The 17,895-nt window shown below is 34.0% G+C and overlaps 1 protein-coding gene across 8 annotated transcripts in view; it reads left to right on the forward strand.

Moving 5' to 3' along the window:
* Nucleotides 1-17,895, forward strand: part of Kdm6a (lysine demethylase 6A) — a 145,545-nt gene that overhangs the window by 115,282 nt on the left and 12,368 nt on the right. For all 8 annotated transcript variants that reach the window (XM_036174095.1, XM_036174101.1, XM_036174094.1 and 5 more), the window contains 9 exons: nt 1,408-1,537; nt 4,553-4,658; nt 5,269-5,474; nt 7,065-7,129; nt 7,205-7,279; nt 7,699-7,847; nt 11,903-12,017; nt 13,137-13,324; nt 14,176-14,317. In XM_036174095.1, the coding sequence (XP_036029988.1) occupies nt 1,408-1,537; nt 4,553-4,658; nt 5,269-5,474; nt 7,065-7,129; nt 7,205-7,279; nt 7,699-7,847; nt 11,903-12,017; nt 13,137-13,324; nt 14,176-14,317 (1,176 nt within the window). The remainder of the gene's footprint in view (nt 1-1,407; nt 1,538-4,552; nt 4,659-5,268; nt 5,475-7,064; nt 7,130-7,204; nt 7,280-7,698; nt 7,848-11,902; nt 12,018-13,136; nt 13,325-14,175; nt 14,318-17,895) is intronic.

Here is a 17,895-nt window from a genome sequence, read left to right on the forward strand (position 1 = left end):
TGGCTCATCTGATGATCTCTGTCCTCCTTTCCTAGTTCTGCTTCTACTCTGCTAAAGCAGGGTCTTATCTACTCAGGACATTTGCTTAACAGCAACAGCAAAATAAAAATAGGGAGAAACTGAGGTGTCATTTTAAAAGGGAATTTTCTGGAGCTATTTTATGTTTATGGCCCACAAGTTATGAGCCATGTGAAAGAGGAGTTTTTGTTAATAAAACTTTATGCTATGGGGTACCTAGTTGATTGTATTTCTTAATGTGTTAAAGGATGATACTCTTCCATCTCATTTTTTGATGCAGATGGGGACTTTAGGACATTCACTTGAGTACATTCTAACAGTTTCATATTAAACTTAATTTATAAAGGCAATTTTGCCTCATTACGGATACTGGATTGTTATAAGTAGCTAGATGCACCAAAATGCTTATAAAGCTCTGGGGTAGGCTTGGGATATTTCATCCAGTCTACGCACAAATTTGTTAATGATGAGGTAGGAAATCACTTCTTTAAGTTTGAAATCAATCTTCTGAAGCTTAGAGAAAAAAAAGTCTTGATTGTAAGTAATGGGGTGTTTGGTTAAGGCTCCCAGAACTCAGAGGAGAAAGTCACACAGACATAGCATTAAAAGACCTAGGATCTATGGTTTAGGAGCTTTTTAAGAGAAGATTTGAAGAATAGGTGGTTCACTCACAAAACACTTTACCATCATTTCTCTACTAAATGTGGCTGTTTCCAAATGGGGGAAAGAACTATTTAAAATGACATATTTTTTAAAATCCTCTCCGTTGCCATCTTATTTCATAACTTTTTTTCCTTTCTGTCTACTTTGCATTATTATTCATTATATCTGGCTTGAGGTGTTCTAAAACTGTTCAGAAGATAACATGAATATCTGATATCTGTCTACAGCATTAAGATTGATAAATGTACTTTAGAAAATGTTTATAGTCTCTTATATAGTTGACTGTGTATCATCTGTTTCAGAGAAATTTCTGTCTGTTTCAGACTTGCTGTTAACAGGAAGATAATTTTTGAGCACAGTAAAAAACTACTAGTGTGATGTATTTGCACTTTTTCTTGGTTGAGCTAATGTATTAACTATGAATGGGAAAGGTTGTGATGATAGAAAGAATATTACAACTCATATTGTTCTTCAGATAAAGAAATCACAAACAAAATAGGAAATGTTTTCTATGCTCCACATGTTGTGCTTTTAGTTTTCTTCAGTGCAAGACACAGGAATCAAAATAAGTATTTGCAGAAATATTTTTTCTTGTTCCAGCTGGATCCAAAATTCTTGGAGTTTTGAAAATGCCTGTTCATTTAATTAGAATTTAATTTAGAATTTTTTGCCTTCTATGTAAATGTAAAGCTGATTTTTTTTTTCTCTTTCTTGTTACTTTTAAAGGAATCTAGGTAAAAATGGCCTGTCTAACAGTAGCATTTTGTTGGATAAATGTCCGCCTCCAAGACCACCATCTTCTCCATACCCTCCCTTGCCAAAGGACAAGTTGAATCCACCTACACCTAGTATTTATGTGAGTCCGGATTGACTGACTAGATATCAACCAAATCAATGTTTACTTCTATTTGTCTTTTGTAAAAATCTTTTAGGTCAACATGGATACCCTTTAGCAAATATTACAGTTATCAGCAGCAGTGTGACTATTTGGCAACAAAATAAGATGTATTGAAAAAGATTTTATGATTATTTTACAAATACCTTCTCAGCTATTAATTTGATTATATTAGGAGATTGTGTTTTTGCTTTGTTTTGTTTGTTGTTTCCTGTGCTGGAGAGTAAACTCAGGGCAAGTTCTCTACAACTTTGCTACTATACCCATAGTTCCTCTGTGATTATAGGCTGTATTAGAATAAGTGGTAGAACAATCTACCAATTGTAGTGAGCCTTAGCATTCATTCTGTTTCATACATATAATAAATACCTTCAAAGAAAGAAAAGAAAAAAAAAAGTATTTTAAAAATGTGGTCATTGGAGCTGGAGAGATGGCTCAGCAGCCAAGAGCACTTGTTACTGTTGTAGAAGATCCAGGTCCAGTTACCTGGAGCCACATGATGTCTCAACCATCCTTAACTCTATTTGCAGGAGATCTGATGGACTCTTCTGGCCTCCATGGGTACCGGGCACACACATGGCATACATACACACAGGCAAAACACTCATATACATGAAATAAAAATTGATTTTAAAGCTGGCATACCTAGATTAAAAATAAGAAAGAATATGATAATAGGTGGATGCATGTCACCAAAAATCTTTGTAAGCTATTAACATATTTAAGACTATCAGTTTTATTTCATGGGAATTAAAGCATCTGATAACAAGTTAAAAGTTGAATAAAAGCAATTCTTAATTGTGTTTTTCACAAATAAATCCTGCTACTACTGTATTAACTTCTTCCTTCTACCTTCCCAAGTGAAAGAAAAAAAATTAAATACATATAAAGTTATGGTGATATAGTTTGGATAGTGTAGTCAGAAGGTTTTTCTGGTCCTGCCAGGCTCCCACAGTCTCATGGCCCGCTTATAAAATAATCATTCAGCTTATATTATTTATAACTGTTTAGCCATTAGCTCAGGCTTATTACTGACTAGCTCTTACACTTAAATTAAACCATAATTTTTATCTATGTTTAGCCACATGGCTTGGTACCTTTTCTCAGTTCTGCCTTGTCATTTTGCTTCCCCTGTGTCTAGCTGGTAACTCCTGACTCTGTCTTCCTCTTCGCAGAATTCTCCTTGTCTGCTTATCCTGCCTATACTTCCTGCCTGCATTTTACTTATCAACCAATCAGAGCAACATATTCACAGCATGCAGAACTACATCTCACAGCAGGATGGTCTTACAGCTTTGAAAATGATTCTTGAATTTTGTTTGAGAAATTTTGATTTCTTCACTCTGAGTTTTTAAGCATATGACAAAATTCACCATCTCAACCCTTTCTGAGTATATAATTAAGTAGTATTAAACATACTCATGTTGCTGTACAACTTATCTTGAGAGCTTATCTGCCAGAGTGTCTACCCATGAACATCTCTTTTCCCCATCCCCTTAAGATCTGACAATCACAATTCTGTTTTCATGAATTTCACTACTTTATATAATGGAACCACAATTACTTTCTATGACTAGCTTTTTTTTTGCTTTTTTTTTTTTAAATTATGCCCTCAAGGTTAATCCACATGACAGGATAATTGATCAGTCAATTAACTTGGGTGATGGTGCTAGTGTTAAACTTAGTGTTTTGCATATACTAATGCTAATTTTACTAATTTTACCAACAAGCTCTGTCTCTTCCCTCAATAATTGTTTCATTTGTTGCTTGATTTTCTCCTGCTAGGGATGACTCCTAGGCTCTTTAAGTAGTCTACCATTGAGTTGCATACTCTACCCTTTAGCAACTTCCCATCTTGCCTGATAATTTATTTACCTGTATTCAGGAATAATGTTACGTCAAGAACGTATGAAATCATACAGAATGTTTTTCTCCTAAAAAGATTTATTTATTTATCTATCTGTCTGTCTGTCTATCTGTCTATCTACCTATTTATTTATTATACAGTACTCTGTCTGCATGACCAGAAGAGGGTTCCAGATCTCAGTACAGATGGTTGTGAGCCACCATGTGGTTGCTGAGAATTGAATACAGAACCTCTGGAAGAACAGCCAGTGCTCTTAACCGCTGAACCATCTCTTTAGCCCCAGAATCTTTTTTAAGATTCTTTTTTCTTATTTTTAGTTATGTGAATGGGAGATTAGGTACATTTGAGTAGAGGTGTCTCCAGGAGCTGGAGTTACGGGTGAGCCACAGAGCTGGGAATCAAAATCTGGTCCTTCCTCTGTAAGAGCAATAAGTGCTCATAACCACTGAGCCATATCTCCAAACAAAACCAATTTTATTTTTGGTCAAAGGAACTCATTCTGTCACTCTAGCTGACCTGGAACTCAGACATATGCCTACTTCTGCCTCCTGAGTACTGGGATTAAAGGTGACTGCCACCACTCTCAGCTTCTATATAGGATCTTCTAATTCTTTTAGTTTTGTGGTTTTTCAATAGGGGCAGTATTGAAGATAAAACCTAGAAGCCCCCTTGATGTCAGATAAACACTCTATCATGAACCTACAGCCCAGCCCATACTTTGCTTTCTTGCTCTCAGGGATGCTGTACTGAAGGCCTTATGGAGGCTAAGCAAACTCTCAGCCAATGAGCTATTCTCCTTACCCACCCACTCCTGTTCCTTGTTTTTCTTCCTTTTTTAATATTTAATAACATTTAAAACACTTTGGTTTTGGAATTTAAATGTAATTTCTGCTACATAATTTGTTCAACATGTACTACACAAAAATATATGTGGTTATCTACTATATAGTCATAATTAAAATCAAAATGCAAAAATACTAGAAAATAGAAAACTAATATGAACACATGAAATAAAATATTTAGATTGATAGGCAGTGAATCTGAGGCATAATATTTGTTAAAAGCTGTTTTCCTGAGATCTAACCACATATTTTAATTTTAATTTACAGTTGGAAAATAAACGTGATGCTTTCTTTCCTCCATTACATCAATTTTGTACAAATCCAAACAACCCTGTTACAGTAATACGTGGCCTTGCTGGAGCTCTTAAATTAGGTACGCTTTGAATAAAAAGAAAATTGTATTCTATATATGCTGTCTTTTAACCTTTTAAAGCATTGGTAAAGTGTTTTGTTATCACCCACCACCACTTTACACGTACATGTATTTTCATTCTAATATGGATGGGGGGAGATCTTGACTATGTTTACTTGAAGTCCAGATTGGAATGAATAATGGTGATGGTATTGGTCGCTGGCAATTTAGGAGTAGTTTTTTAATTTAGCTTTTCTTTTTATCTAATTATATAATAGTGGCTTATGTTTACTACTAGGAAAATTTTGAATATAAAATGTAACTGAAATTTGGTGTACTCATCAAATACTATACTATAGCCTCATTGGTATTTGCTAGCCCCTACAGTATTCAGTACAAGAAAGTCTTGACTCTTTCTTAGTTGGAATAACATAAGCATTGGGTATGCCCAGGCCTTCAAAGTATATAGACAACCTGATCAGTTTTTAGGGGAAGTGGATATTTTGCTATAAAATGCTTTCTCTTTAAAAAAAAAAAAAAAAAAAAAATGGGGGTGGGGCGTGGATACACTTTGGTTTTGTTTTGTTTTTGCTGACTTCTTTTATTTATTTGTGGATTACTTATAATAAAGACCTGGGACTTTTCTCTACGAAAACTTTGGTGGAAGCTAACAATGAACATATGGTAGAAGTGAGGACACAGTTGTTACAACCAGCTGATGAAAACTGGGACCCTACTGGAACCAAGAAAATATGGCATTGTGAAAGTAATAGATCTCATACTACAATTGCTAAATATGCTCAGTACCAAGCCTCCTCATTCCAAGAATCATTGAGAGTAAGTGTTTGCTTCTTAGAGATTTAAAAATTATTTCATTTTGGGGCTGGAGAGATGGCTCAGAGGTTAAGAACACTGGCTGTTCTTCTAGAGGTCCTGAGTTCAATTCCCAGCACCCATATCGTGGCTCACAACCATCTGTAATGAGAACTGATGCCCTCTTCTGGCCTGCAGGGATACATACAAACAGCACACTGTCTGCATAATAAACAAATAAATCTTTAAAAAAAATTATTTCATTTTGTAGTTTTGAAAGTAAATGTCAGATTATATTATGTTACATAAAACACCTTGTGTTTATTTTAAGCAAACATGAGTTGATTCAGTAAATATTCTTCAGAGAGGAAATTACTGTGTAGTAAGATGTTTTCCAGGTTATCTGGGATATTTATCTTAACTAAAGTACTGTGGGGGCTGTTGTGTGTATTATAGGATATTTAGCAACATCTGTGTCTTCTCAAAAACACTTATAGACATGCCACATTTCCTGGAAGACAAATTTGTTCCTTATTGAGAATTACTGATTTGGGGGCTACACCTGTCTTGAATTTGCTTTATGTTTGAAGAATTTTTCATCTTGTGCACTTGGATTTATTTTTTTTCTTCTGCCAGATCAGGTGGACAACTCTTTGAGGAAGTGTTATTGTTCTTCTAGTCTTAGTTCACTAAAGAGTGCTGAGGAAGGGGTAGAAATACAGAGGAATCATTTCAACATATATAGAAATTTTGAAATCTAAAACTTAAAAGTAATCAAAATTATTTTTAAAAGCCCCATATAGGTCTTACCTAATTTGAAACATTACTAAAATCATGAGAACTTTGTGAGTTCTACCACAAAATGGAGATAAAACATCCACAAAAGTGTATTCTTTAAATATTACTCTACTACTGCTTTGTGCTGAGTTGTTTGTTCACATATCCTGCACAGGAAATTTAATTTACTACATTTTTACATGAAATTATATATTTGGGTTACTGTCTTAGGTAGAGTTTTTATTGCTGTGGTGAAACACCATGACAAAAACAACTTGAGGAGGAAAGGGTTTATTTGGCTTACATTTCCATATCACTGTTCATTACCAAAGGAAATCAGGACAGGAACTCAAACAGGGCAGGAACCTGAAAGTAGGAGCAGCAGAAGCCACATAGAGGGGTGCTGCTTACTGGCTTGTTCATCATGGCTTGCTCAGTCTGCTTTCTTATAAAACCCAGGACCACCAGCTCAGGGATAGTACCACCCACAGTGGCCTGGGCTCTTCCCTATCAATCACTAATTAAGGAAACATCCCACAGCCTGATCTTACAGAAACATTTTCTCATTCTCAGTTGAGGTTCCCTCCTTTTAGATGACTCTAGCTTATGTCAAGTTGACATAAACTAGCCAGTTCCACTGTCCTTTTTCTACAATCCTACAAAGGAAATCCATCTAATGAAATCTGTCCTACAAGCTGCATTGAGTTATAGTGAATTACATCAGTTTTCTCTCCTTGCAAATGGAGCTAGTATGAGAATTTGTAGTTTAGTGGTATGGAGGAAAGATTTACCAGATATGTGCAATACTAAGCTAAAATGCCTTTTACTAATTTTTAGGAAGAAAATGAGAAAAGAAGTCACCATAAAGACCACTCTGATAATGAATCTACATCATCAGATAAGTAAGTCATTTTTCATTTCCATTTAATATTTCTGTTTATAAAATGTGCTTATAATTTTACATCTTTCTTTTTAAGTTCTGGGAAAAGGCGAAAAGGACCCTTTAAAACCATTAAGTTTGGGACCAACATTGACCTGTCTGATGACAAAAAGTAAGTCCTTGTAATAGTTCTGTGAACTGATGTAAAGAAAGGTTCTTTCTCTGATTGAGAATTGTTTGCAATTTCTTCTGTTTTATTCTTTATTATAATTTTTCTAAATTTACATGAGATGAAACTAAATAATTTTGCTAGACTTTACAGTTAAATTATTTTTTTTAAACTTAAGACTGTTACATGCTTTTTTTTTTTTAAACTAATACCCTAACTTTATGGTAGTTAATTTTTCATTTATATTCTAGGTCTATAATTTTAATACTATTTTTCATTGGAAAGTTAATTTAGACATTCCATTGCTTCTTATGTGAAATTAAAGTACTTATGGATTTGTTTTTCTGATTGGAATGCAAGAGCTTTGTAGAAATATATAACTTCCACAAATAAAGCAGGGCTTTACTCTTTTTTCGTTATAGGTGGAAGCTTCAGCTACATGAGCTGACTAAACTTCCTGCTTTTGTACGTGTTGTATCAGCAGGAAACCTTCTAAGTCATGTTGGTCATACTATATTGGGCATGAACACAGTTCAGCTATACATGAAAGTTCCGGGAAGCAGAACACCAGGTAAATTTTATTAATATATCATAAAAGATGAAACATATAAAGGGAATCAGAATCTTTTCCATTTAGAATGAATAGAATTAAAAGGATTATTCTTCTTAATAAGATTTGATGCTTTTAACAGGACTTAGGTCAAGATTTTTTCCCTTTGATGTTTTTCAAATCTAATACTAATATTTTGTTTTTAAAAAGTTCATTAGAGCATCCTGTAGCCCAACAACTGTTGTTCCTGCATACTTCTAAGAATGGCAGGGGTACAATGTTTCCTAACCATTTTTGTTTTGTTTTGTTTTGTTTTGTTTTTGCTTGCTTGTTTGTTTTTTCAGAGCTGAGGACCGAACCCAGGGCTTTGTGCTTGCTAGGCAAGCGCTCTACCGCTGAGCTAAATCCCCACCCCTCCTAACCGTTTTTTTAAATCATGCTCATAATAGATGTACTTATTTTATATCATAGCCTAGTGCATATCTTGTATATAACAACAGCTTCACTTGAAAAATACATTTTCCGTTTCTATTCCATTCTGTTTAGTTTTAAAAAGAAACTGTGGTACAATCCTCTGGTTAGGTTGCAACAGAGTTTCAAAAGCGCTTGATATGGAGCAATTACTAGGTTTTGCCAGTCATCTCCTTTCTTTGAATTGTTTACTTCATGCCAAGTGATTTAATTTTCAACTCTTGTGTTTCTTTCTATCACTAATATATTATCTTCTTCGGGGCCCATGGATTGACATGAAATTTCAGAATGATATTTTGAAATATTTAGCAATCACTATAATCCTAGCATCAATGAATTAGTACAGATACTCATAAGTACAGTACTCATAAGAAATAAAGTACCTATAGGTTGCATATCTCTGTTGCATGTTTCAGTCTTTTACTTGAAGTAAACATAGCTTAAAATCCAGAGTGCTTCCTATGTTTGCCATCTTAATGAACCATAGCCTAAGAACCATTTCAAAATAGGACCATGTTTCTTCTGACTAAGAGATTATTACTTCCTATCTCTGGCTGTCCAGATGAATCTCCTTTGTAGAATATATAATTGATCTTTGGGGATCTAAGATCTAAGAATGAGTATTATTAAACCAACAAACAACATAAATTGTTCCCTGGAAGAATCTTATTTACAGCCAATATTAGATTGTAGCTTTATTCTCATGTCGTTTGACACCTAGTTCTGTATACTGTACATAGTTTGATAACGGACAAAAAATTCTGGCATGAATAGCAAGAGAACCATGTTCTACTTTCTGCTCCATCATTAGATAGCAATGTAAATATTAGAGAGCAATCTAAATACTGGTTTTCTTTAGTCTTTAGTATCGATTGATTCTACTTTGAAAACCATCTAATTTGAACTATTTTCTGCAAGTAATATGCCCTAGTTGAAAAGAATCTTTCATTATAAATCTTAGGAAAGAACAAAAATGAAGAGTATTTGTCACTTGTGCCTATACTGATGTAAATATGTTTTGAATATTTTATTACATTTATTGTGTATGTCCACATATGCTTGCACAAGCCTGCATGTATATGCCATAGCACACATGTGGAAGTCAAAAGGTAACTTGCCAGAGTCAATTTCTGTCCTTTTACCATGTGGATCTAGAGCATTGAACTCAGGTGGTTATGCTTGATTAATAGCAAATATTTTTTATGTGCTAAGCCACCTCACTCCACTCTGGATTCCCATGCCCCATCCCTCCATTTGTACATTTTTATTTGGTGGGGGACATCAGAAGGCTCTGACAAGTACACTAAGTACCTGCACTAGAAATCTTAACATTTTGCTATCTTCTTTAAATCATTTTTAATATTAGTTTAAAAATAGATTCCATACTTAAGAGAAAATGTTTGCCCATGCCATGTAGCATAATAATCTCCGATTCCATCTACTTTCCATTGAGTATTGTAATTTCATTCTTATATCTGGGTAAAATTAATGTTGTGTATGTGTACCACAGTTTCTTTTATTTCATTTATCTAGGCTAGTTTCATGGTTAGGCTATTCTGAACAGTGTTGGAGTCAGCATGAACATTTTTATTTCTGTGTTATCTTGGCCTAAATTGTATCATACAGAAGTTGTGCTTTTAAAGTTTTTGAGGAATCTTTATACTGATTTCCATAGTGGCCATATTGTTTCACGTTGCCACCAGAAGTGTGTAACGGTTCCTCTTTTCCCTATATCCTCACCAGGACTTTTTTTCCTTGATACTCATTTTGTTTGGTTTTAGAGACAGCAATTTCAAAGCAGTTTTAATTTTGCATTTTCCTGATATCTGAGGATGCTGAGCACTTTTTCAAATATTTATTTGCTATTTATATTCCTTCTTTTGAAACCTTAGTTCATTGGCCCATTTATTGGATGAGGAAGAAGAGGAGTTTAATATTTTATTTCTACATAGTAATCTTCTATATGATATACCGTTGGTAATGGTTTTTCTCCCATTCTCTCAAAGGAATTATCTGAAGAATTCTTTTTACGTAGTAGTGTCCAATAGAAAGATAATGCAAATTATTACAATTTTAGAAGTCATTTTGATACATTAAAGTAGGAAAAAGTAATTGAAGTTAATTTTGCCCTATAATATTCAAAGTATAAACATAGACAATCAGTACAAAATTACAAAGATATTTAACAATTTTTTTCATACCAAGTATTTGAAATCGAGTGTATACTGTGCAACTGCTACCACTTCCAACTCACGTTTTAAAGAGTTTTTGATATTAGATGGCATGTCTTACAAGAAATATATGTAGTTTAATAAGTATAATATAAGAAAATCACTGTGTGTCTTTGTACAAATAATTGTTCTGGTGTTACATTAATACAAGTGTTAGCTGTTTTAGCTTACTTTACGATCAGGCATATATATTTTAAGCTACAGGGTTGTGCTCAGGCTTCCAGAATTTTATATAGATGATTCAGGTTTTAGTAGCTCTGACTATGACTAGAGCTCATTTTTATTTAGAATGCAGACTATGGGGCATCTCCAAATATCTACTTATAATAACTACTAAGTACCATTATATTGCTTGCCTTGAGATAGATGAAACAATAAGCCTTTGCCTCAGTTCTTTGGTAAAATTCTCAGGTAGGTGAAAATAAAGTATAATTCCTTGGAAACTAAGTTTACTTTTCTCCATCTAGAATAAACAGGGACCAGGACACCAGAAATACAAATTTTAAGTCTTTTAAGTTCATCACTTAGGCAGCAATGCAGGAAAGGCAAGATATAAAGTACTATACAACAAATGTCTACTAGCTTTAACTTATGCCTTTCTTTTGGTCAAGTATTTATTTCATGGTAGTAAACCTATGTTTATCTCCCTGAGTTCTGATACAGATGATCTTGATGTATGGAGAGAGGAGGAAGATCTATTTTGCCATTTTTTTTTTTGCTGGCACCAGTCCTTGAGAGTAGCTGTTTTAGTTTTTATTTTTATTTAAGGATTTGTTTTATTATTTTTAATTGTGTGGGTATGTATATGCACATGAGTGTCCATGGAGGCCAGAGGTGCCAGATCCCCTTGGAGCTACGTGATGTGCTTTCTGAGTTCAAACATAGACTCTTACCTTTTGAGCCAATCTCTCTAGCCTATAGCTATGTTTTTAAAACCAGGCTTATTCACAATGAAAAAGAAAAATAATAGCATCTATGACTAATGAATAATATTAACGATTTCTATATAATTGTTATTTTGAAGATGAATGAAATAACGATTAGAATTGTGTCTAATAAACATTCATCTTCAAAATAACAATTATATAGAAATTGTTAATATTATTCTCATATGTAAGGAAAGTGAGCTGAAAACGTTTTAACAGCTTGCTTTGGTTAATGATACAACTGAGCCAGCAACCTATCAGAGCCTAAACTCTACTTTGCCTTCCATGAAGGAGTAGTTGACCAAACTCAGTCATAAAGCCAGACTCAACACTCTAAAAAACTGAAACTTTAACATTCTCTATTTAAAATTTGAAAAGTTTCATGTCTAAAGACACATTTTCTCTAGAATCAATATTATGTTGATTTATCTTTCTTTTCATCCTTTAGGTCATCAAGAAAATAATAACTTCTGTTCAGTTAATATAAATATTGGCCCAGGTGACTGTGAATGGTTTGTTGTTCCTGAAGGTTACTGGGGTGTTCTGAATGACTTCTGTGAAAAGTAGGTTTCCAAACTGAGTTTTATTTAAACATAATTATTATAAAACAGTAACTGTAAAGGACAACTTACCAAACTGGATAGCCTAATGTGGACATACAGTCAGCTTTTAGTTACCGATTAGTGGGAAAATTCATGTTAAGTGATTCCAAACCTATTATTTTATGTTATGAGAAAACTTACAGTAAAGGTATCATGAAACCACTCTCAAATACAGTAGTAGGCATGAGTTTAGGGTTAGGAATTTTCAGTTATTGGTTTCATTTTTTAAAATAATACGTTCAAGTACTTATTTAACAGGCATGTATTCTAAGAAAAAAATATTTCATCAATGTTTTTAGAAAGTGAAAGAAATTCTATAAGTGAACATACTTATCATTAGGAATAACTCAAGCTTGAACATAATACTCTTTGCTATGTCATTATGATATAAATTCTTTTTAAAACTGGCAACTTTTCCTATAAAGGCTTTTTATAAAATTTAATTAACTGCTTTAGGTTTTGCTTTTCTAATCAAAGAAAGTGCGTAGTAGATCCTTTCATTTCTTTAAGAAACTAGAAATAGCCATCCTTTATTTATGTGTTATGTCTTAAAGAATTCTTTGAATGCTTTTTAATTGATTTAAATTTAATCTCTCTAGTTGGAACTGTGTTCTTTTTTTTCTAAAAGGCACTCAATTATACAAGCTTCTGGTATTTCATTTAGTATTATAAGTTAAAAGCACAAATAATTAACATATATGGTATTTTGCCCTCATTTCAGTTAAATGTGGGGGAAGAGGCTACTAAAAGTATGTATATATGAAATTTGAAAACTAATTATAGACATTCCTTGTTAGACGTTCATTGTCTAAAAGTGGGGTGGGAGCTTAATGAAATGAAATTAGAAGTAACAGTATGTGCTACTTGAGAGTAACTAGAGATTCCATTTGAATCTTGAAGAAATAAATTCAAACCAGTGATACTATCTTTAGATAAGTCTTTCTGTACTATACTATAATTAATTTCACTCTTTACATACATACAGTTAAGCTTTATAGACATTAATTATCATTAAAAAACCTTTCAACATTCTTGTTTTATAGAGTCCTTGATCCATTTGCTCTATTGCTCTTATTTCAGAAATAATTTGAATTTCTTAATGGGTTCTTGGTGGCCCAACCTTGAAGATCTTTATGAAGCAAATGTTCCAGTGTATAGGTTTATTCAGCGACCTGGAGATCTGGTCTGGATAAATGCAGGCACTGTTCATTGGGTTCAAGCTATTGGCTGGTGTAACAACATTGCTTGGAATGTTGGTCCACTTACAGGTATTTTAAAATAATATGCTTGAATAAAGATTTAACCTTAAAAAAAGTAATAAATGTATTTTTTTCTTTAGAAGAAATTGTCTTGTTTTTAGTATAAAAGTTAACTATTGAGAATCTAAAACCATAAGTCTTTAGCATATGAAAGGTTTATGTACATGGAAGATATACTTATGATTTTTAGAATCTTTGATTTTGTTTTATAAAGGGAGGAAAAAACTAAATAAAAATACATTCTTTTAGATTTTCCTTTTTTGTCCTGTATTATGTTTTATGAAATACAGTTTGAATTATGCCTATCCTCAGGCAGTATTTCCTAGAGATTAAGAATGTGGCCTTTGGAGCCAGAAAGACCTGGATTTGGACTAGAACTTGGCTTTTCTAAGTTTGGGCAAGTTACTTAATTTCTCCAGTCCTTGATTTCTTCATTTGGTGATGATAATAAAATCAATAAGGAAATGCTAAGAATTAAATGAGATAATGGATAAAAAATTAGTTAAACACAATGCCTGGCATATGATAAGAGCAAACACTCTGTATATGATTGCTGATACTATTGCCATAATTATCACAAAACATAAAAAATTTTTTGTAAGCCAGGCAGTGGTGGTGCATGTCTTTAATCCTAGCACTTAGGAGACAGAGGCAGGCTGATCTCTGAGTTTGAGGCCAGCCTGGTTTATGGAGTGAGTTTCAGGACAGCCAAAGTTACACAGAGAAACCCTGTCTCAAAAAAAAAAGAAAACAAAAAATTTTGTACTGCTTTGAAATTTTCATGAGGTGATAATGGTTATCTTCACATCTTTTGATAGTTTAGTGTTTTTTTTTTTTTTTCTTTTAATTTTTCCTCCCAGCCTGCCAGTATAAGTTGGCAGTGGAACGGTACGAATGGAACAAATTACAAAGTGTGAAGTCAATAGTACCAATGGTTCATCTTTCCTGGAATATGGCACGAAATATCAAGGTTTCAGATCCAAAGCTTTTTGAAATGATTAAGTAAGTGCTTTCTAAAATTTCTGTACTGAATTCTTGGGTGTGGGGGGGTTGTTGACTGTCAAATATTTTTTTCCCCATAAAATTATGTTAACATTGAAACAAGATGATCCAGAAGTCTAGCAAAATATTAGAATCTGCTTGTTACAAATACAGTTCCCTTCCAAATAGCCCACTATGGTTTAAAAAGGAATAAAGTTATAAATTGTTCTACAGCAGAAGATTCAGTTTCTAATGCTGCTTCCCTGCTCTTCTCTGAACTACTGAATTTATCAGTAGAATTTTAAGTATAATATTAAATGTCTACTTTTAGTCAGTGAAGGAAGAATATCATAGAATAATTGTTGTTACAGAGAAGTTAGTATAGAGAGTTGCCTAAAATGTCGGTTTTCGAAAGTTTTCATTCTTATAATTGTTCCCCATATTTTAGCTGTTTAAACTTTACATGTTTGTATAAATTCTTATCTTAGTGACTTAGTTTGAATATGTATATATACTAGTAACCCCTTCTCAGGTTCTACTTTGAAGTAATATTTTCAAACAGTTTTTTAAAATAATAATGTAAGTTTCACTCCCCAAAGACAGGGAATTCTGTTACACACACACACACACACACACACACACACACACACACACACACACACAAGAAATGAGGGCTGGGGTGATGGACTCAGTTAAACCCATCATTTACCATATATCTTGTGTGTATGGATGCTTTGTATGTATTTTTGTAGGTGCTGGTACACATGCATGTTGATGTCAGGTTTCTTTCTCAAACAAATGGTTCTCCATCTATATTTGGGGACAGGGTCTCCCAATGAATCTAGAGTTCATCACTTTAGCTGGGCTTATGACCAATCACAAGTACTGAGGTTATAGACACCAGCTGCCATATCCAGCTTTTGACTTGGGTTCTAAGGATCTGAACACCGAACCTCATGCCTGCACAATTATGAAAAACGTTGTTAAGTGATATCTGTGTAGATTGGGTAGTTCATTACATTCCATTTTGAATTGATTACGGTTTTATAATTGGAATCAGATTTATTAAAGTCATTAAGTTGTAATTCCTACTTACCACAGTAGTCCTCTCTTTTTAACGTTTATAATTTATGATTATCCAGCAGCTTCTTAAAAATTCTCTTTAGTTTAAATGTTTTATAAATTGGTCTAAAATTTACCTGCTTTTTTGTCTCAGTTCTTTAAATATAATTAGGTTTGAAACCTGTTCAAGAACTGTTTGAGAACCAGTTGTATACTACTAAAGGACATACATATAAAGATAAATTTGCTACTTTTGCAGGGCATAAGTTGGTCCTTCTTTGGAATGCCAGTTCCCTATAAGACATGGAGACTTACTGGTTATGAAAGCTTGGCTTTAGCCTAGGCTTGTTCCCAACCAACTCTTATAACTTAAATTAACCCATTTATATTAATCTACATTCTGCCATGTGGCTCATTACTTCTCTTCCATACTGTCTGACTGACTCCCTCCACAGCTCACTGGCGAATATCGCCTCTCTTCATCCCAGATTTCTTTGCTTTCCTGAAGTCCCTCCTATCCTCTCTTGCTTAGCTATTGTCCCTTTCAGCTCTTTTTTGGTTTTTCGAGACAGAGTTTCTCTGTAGCTTTAGAGCCTGTCCTGGACTAGTTCTGTAGACCAGGCTGGCCTCAAACTCACAGAGATCCACCTGCCTCCTGAGTGCTGGGATTACAGGCGTGCACCGCCACCACCACCGTCCAGCTTCAGCTCTTTATTAAACCAATCAGAAGGTGCCTAGGCAGGCAAGGTAAACTAGCGACATATCTTCACATAGTGTGATCAGATATCCCTCAATATTCTAGTGCTATAATAGGAAGAGACTACCATGTAGGAGGTCTGAGAGGTATTTATATGTATAAGATACAATAGAAAAATATTTATGTAGAGATGGTAAGAATGCTACTTTTACTAAAGGCATGAGGGAAGATATCTGAGGCTCAAGGTGGATTCTGTGCTTAAACCTGAATAATGAGGAAAAGTGCTGACTACTGTGATAAAAAAGACCAGTGTGACTAGAGCCAGTGTGAAAAGAAAAGTGATAGTGAGTAGATCAACATAACAAAATGACGTTTGTCCATGAACTTTTGGGACATGGTAAGAAGTTCATATATTGGTTCTAAATGTTGGTGCTCACTATCAGAGGGTTTTAAGCAGGAGAGGAAGATGTTTCAGCTCCATTATAAGAAAATAGACATGGTTGTTTTGTGCGGAACAGAATCTGAAAGGCAAGGTTAGGTTTATCCTCTTTCTTCTCTTTATTGTTGTGATGTCTTGAGCACCTGTATTTACCTGTTTTCCACTTTACGTGGCTCTACAAAATACGTAATTATCTGACTCTTGATTACATTCCTCATTAAATTAAGAATTCTGCTCCCAACTTGGATCACCAGATGTGATTAAAAAGTTTGTTTGTTTGTTTTTGCAATTGTACTGATTGAAAATGGTAACCCACCAGTATAAGCCTCTCAGCTTTGCTTCGTAAGATTCCTTTTTACAATGCATTAGTCATTGCTATAAAGTGCACTTTTTAAATAGAATGAAAGAAGTACAATAAGTCCATTGGAGTCTTCCAGAATCTAGAGAAGTTCTTTTAGCTGTACATTCTCCTGAGTTCATTCAATTTCCAGCATTCCCAAAACACAAAAAGAAGCTATGTGTTCTAGGGAGATGTGTAATTTGTATAAACATTCAAAATACAGACAGGATGAGAATGGCACCTAAAACTGTCTTACTTACTTTTCTATTGTTGTAACACCAAGACCACGGCAACTTATGAAAGAAAGCATTTAACTTGGGACTCATGCTTCCAGAGTCTATTACTATTATAGTGGGGAAGCATGGCAGCAGGCAGGTGCTGGAGCAATAACTGAGAGCTCACATCTCCATCCACAAATACAAGGCAGAGAACCAACTGGGAATGGTGTGGGCTTTTTTGAAACCTCAAAAGCCACCCCTCCCTACCCTGTAGTGGCATACCTGCTCCAACAAAGCCACACCTCCTAATCTTTCCCAGTTCCACTAATTGGGGACCAAACATTCAAATATATGAGCCATTGCTATTTAAATACACAAACTTAATACCACATCCAGAGTACCATCAGAAAAACACTTTGTTTTATCCATAAATGGAACGGTAGGAAAACACTTCTAAATGAGAAGAAGGTTCAGAAATAATCTCACCAAAGACATACAACAGGACAAACATATTGGGAAATTCAGAATTTTTGGATTTTTAAAAAGGCAATATATAATTTTACCTTCTCTGCAAAGTCCATCACCATGTCCTAGAATAAAACACATAGACTATTTCTGTAGTAATATGCTAGTCATTGTGATGAGCTAAGTGAAATCTGTAAATAATTCCAGGTTAAGTTTCAACACCAAATGAGTTATGAAAAATTGGGATATTAATAATATGCCATTATAGACTTGTATTTGCATTTTAAAATTTTTTTTAAAGATTTATTTATTTATTATGTATACAATTTTCTGTCTGCATGTATACCTACAGGCCAGAAGAGGGCACCAGATCTCATT

The sequence above is a fragment of the Onychomys torridus genome, chromosome X (genome assembly GCF_903995425.1).
Source record: "Onychomys torridus chromosome X, mOncTor1.1, whole genome shotgun sequence".
In the NCBI taxonomy this organism is placed as follows: domain Eukaryota; kingdom Metazoa; phylum Chordata; class Mammalia; order Rodentia; family Cricetidae; genus Onychomys; species Onychomys torridus.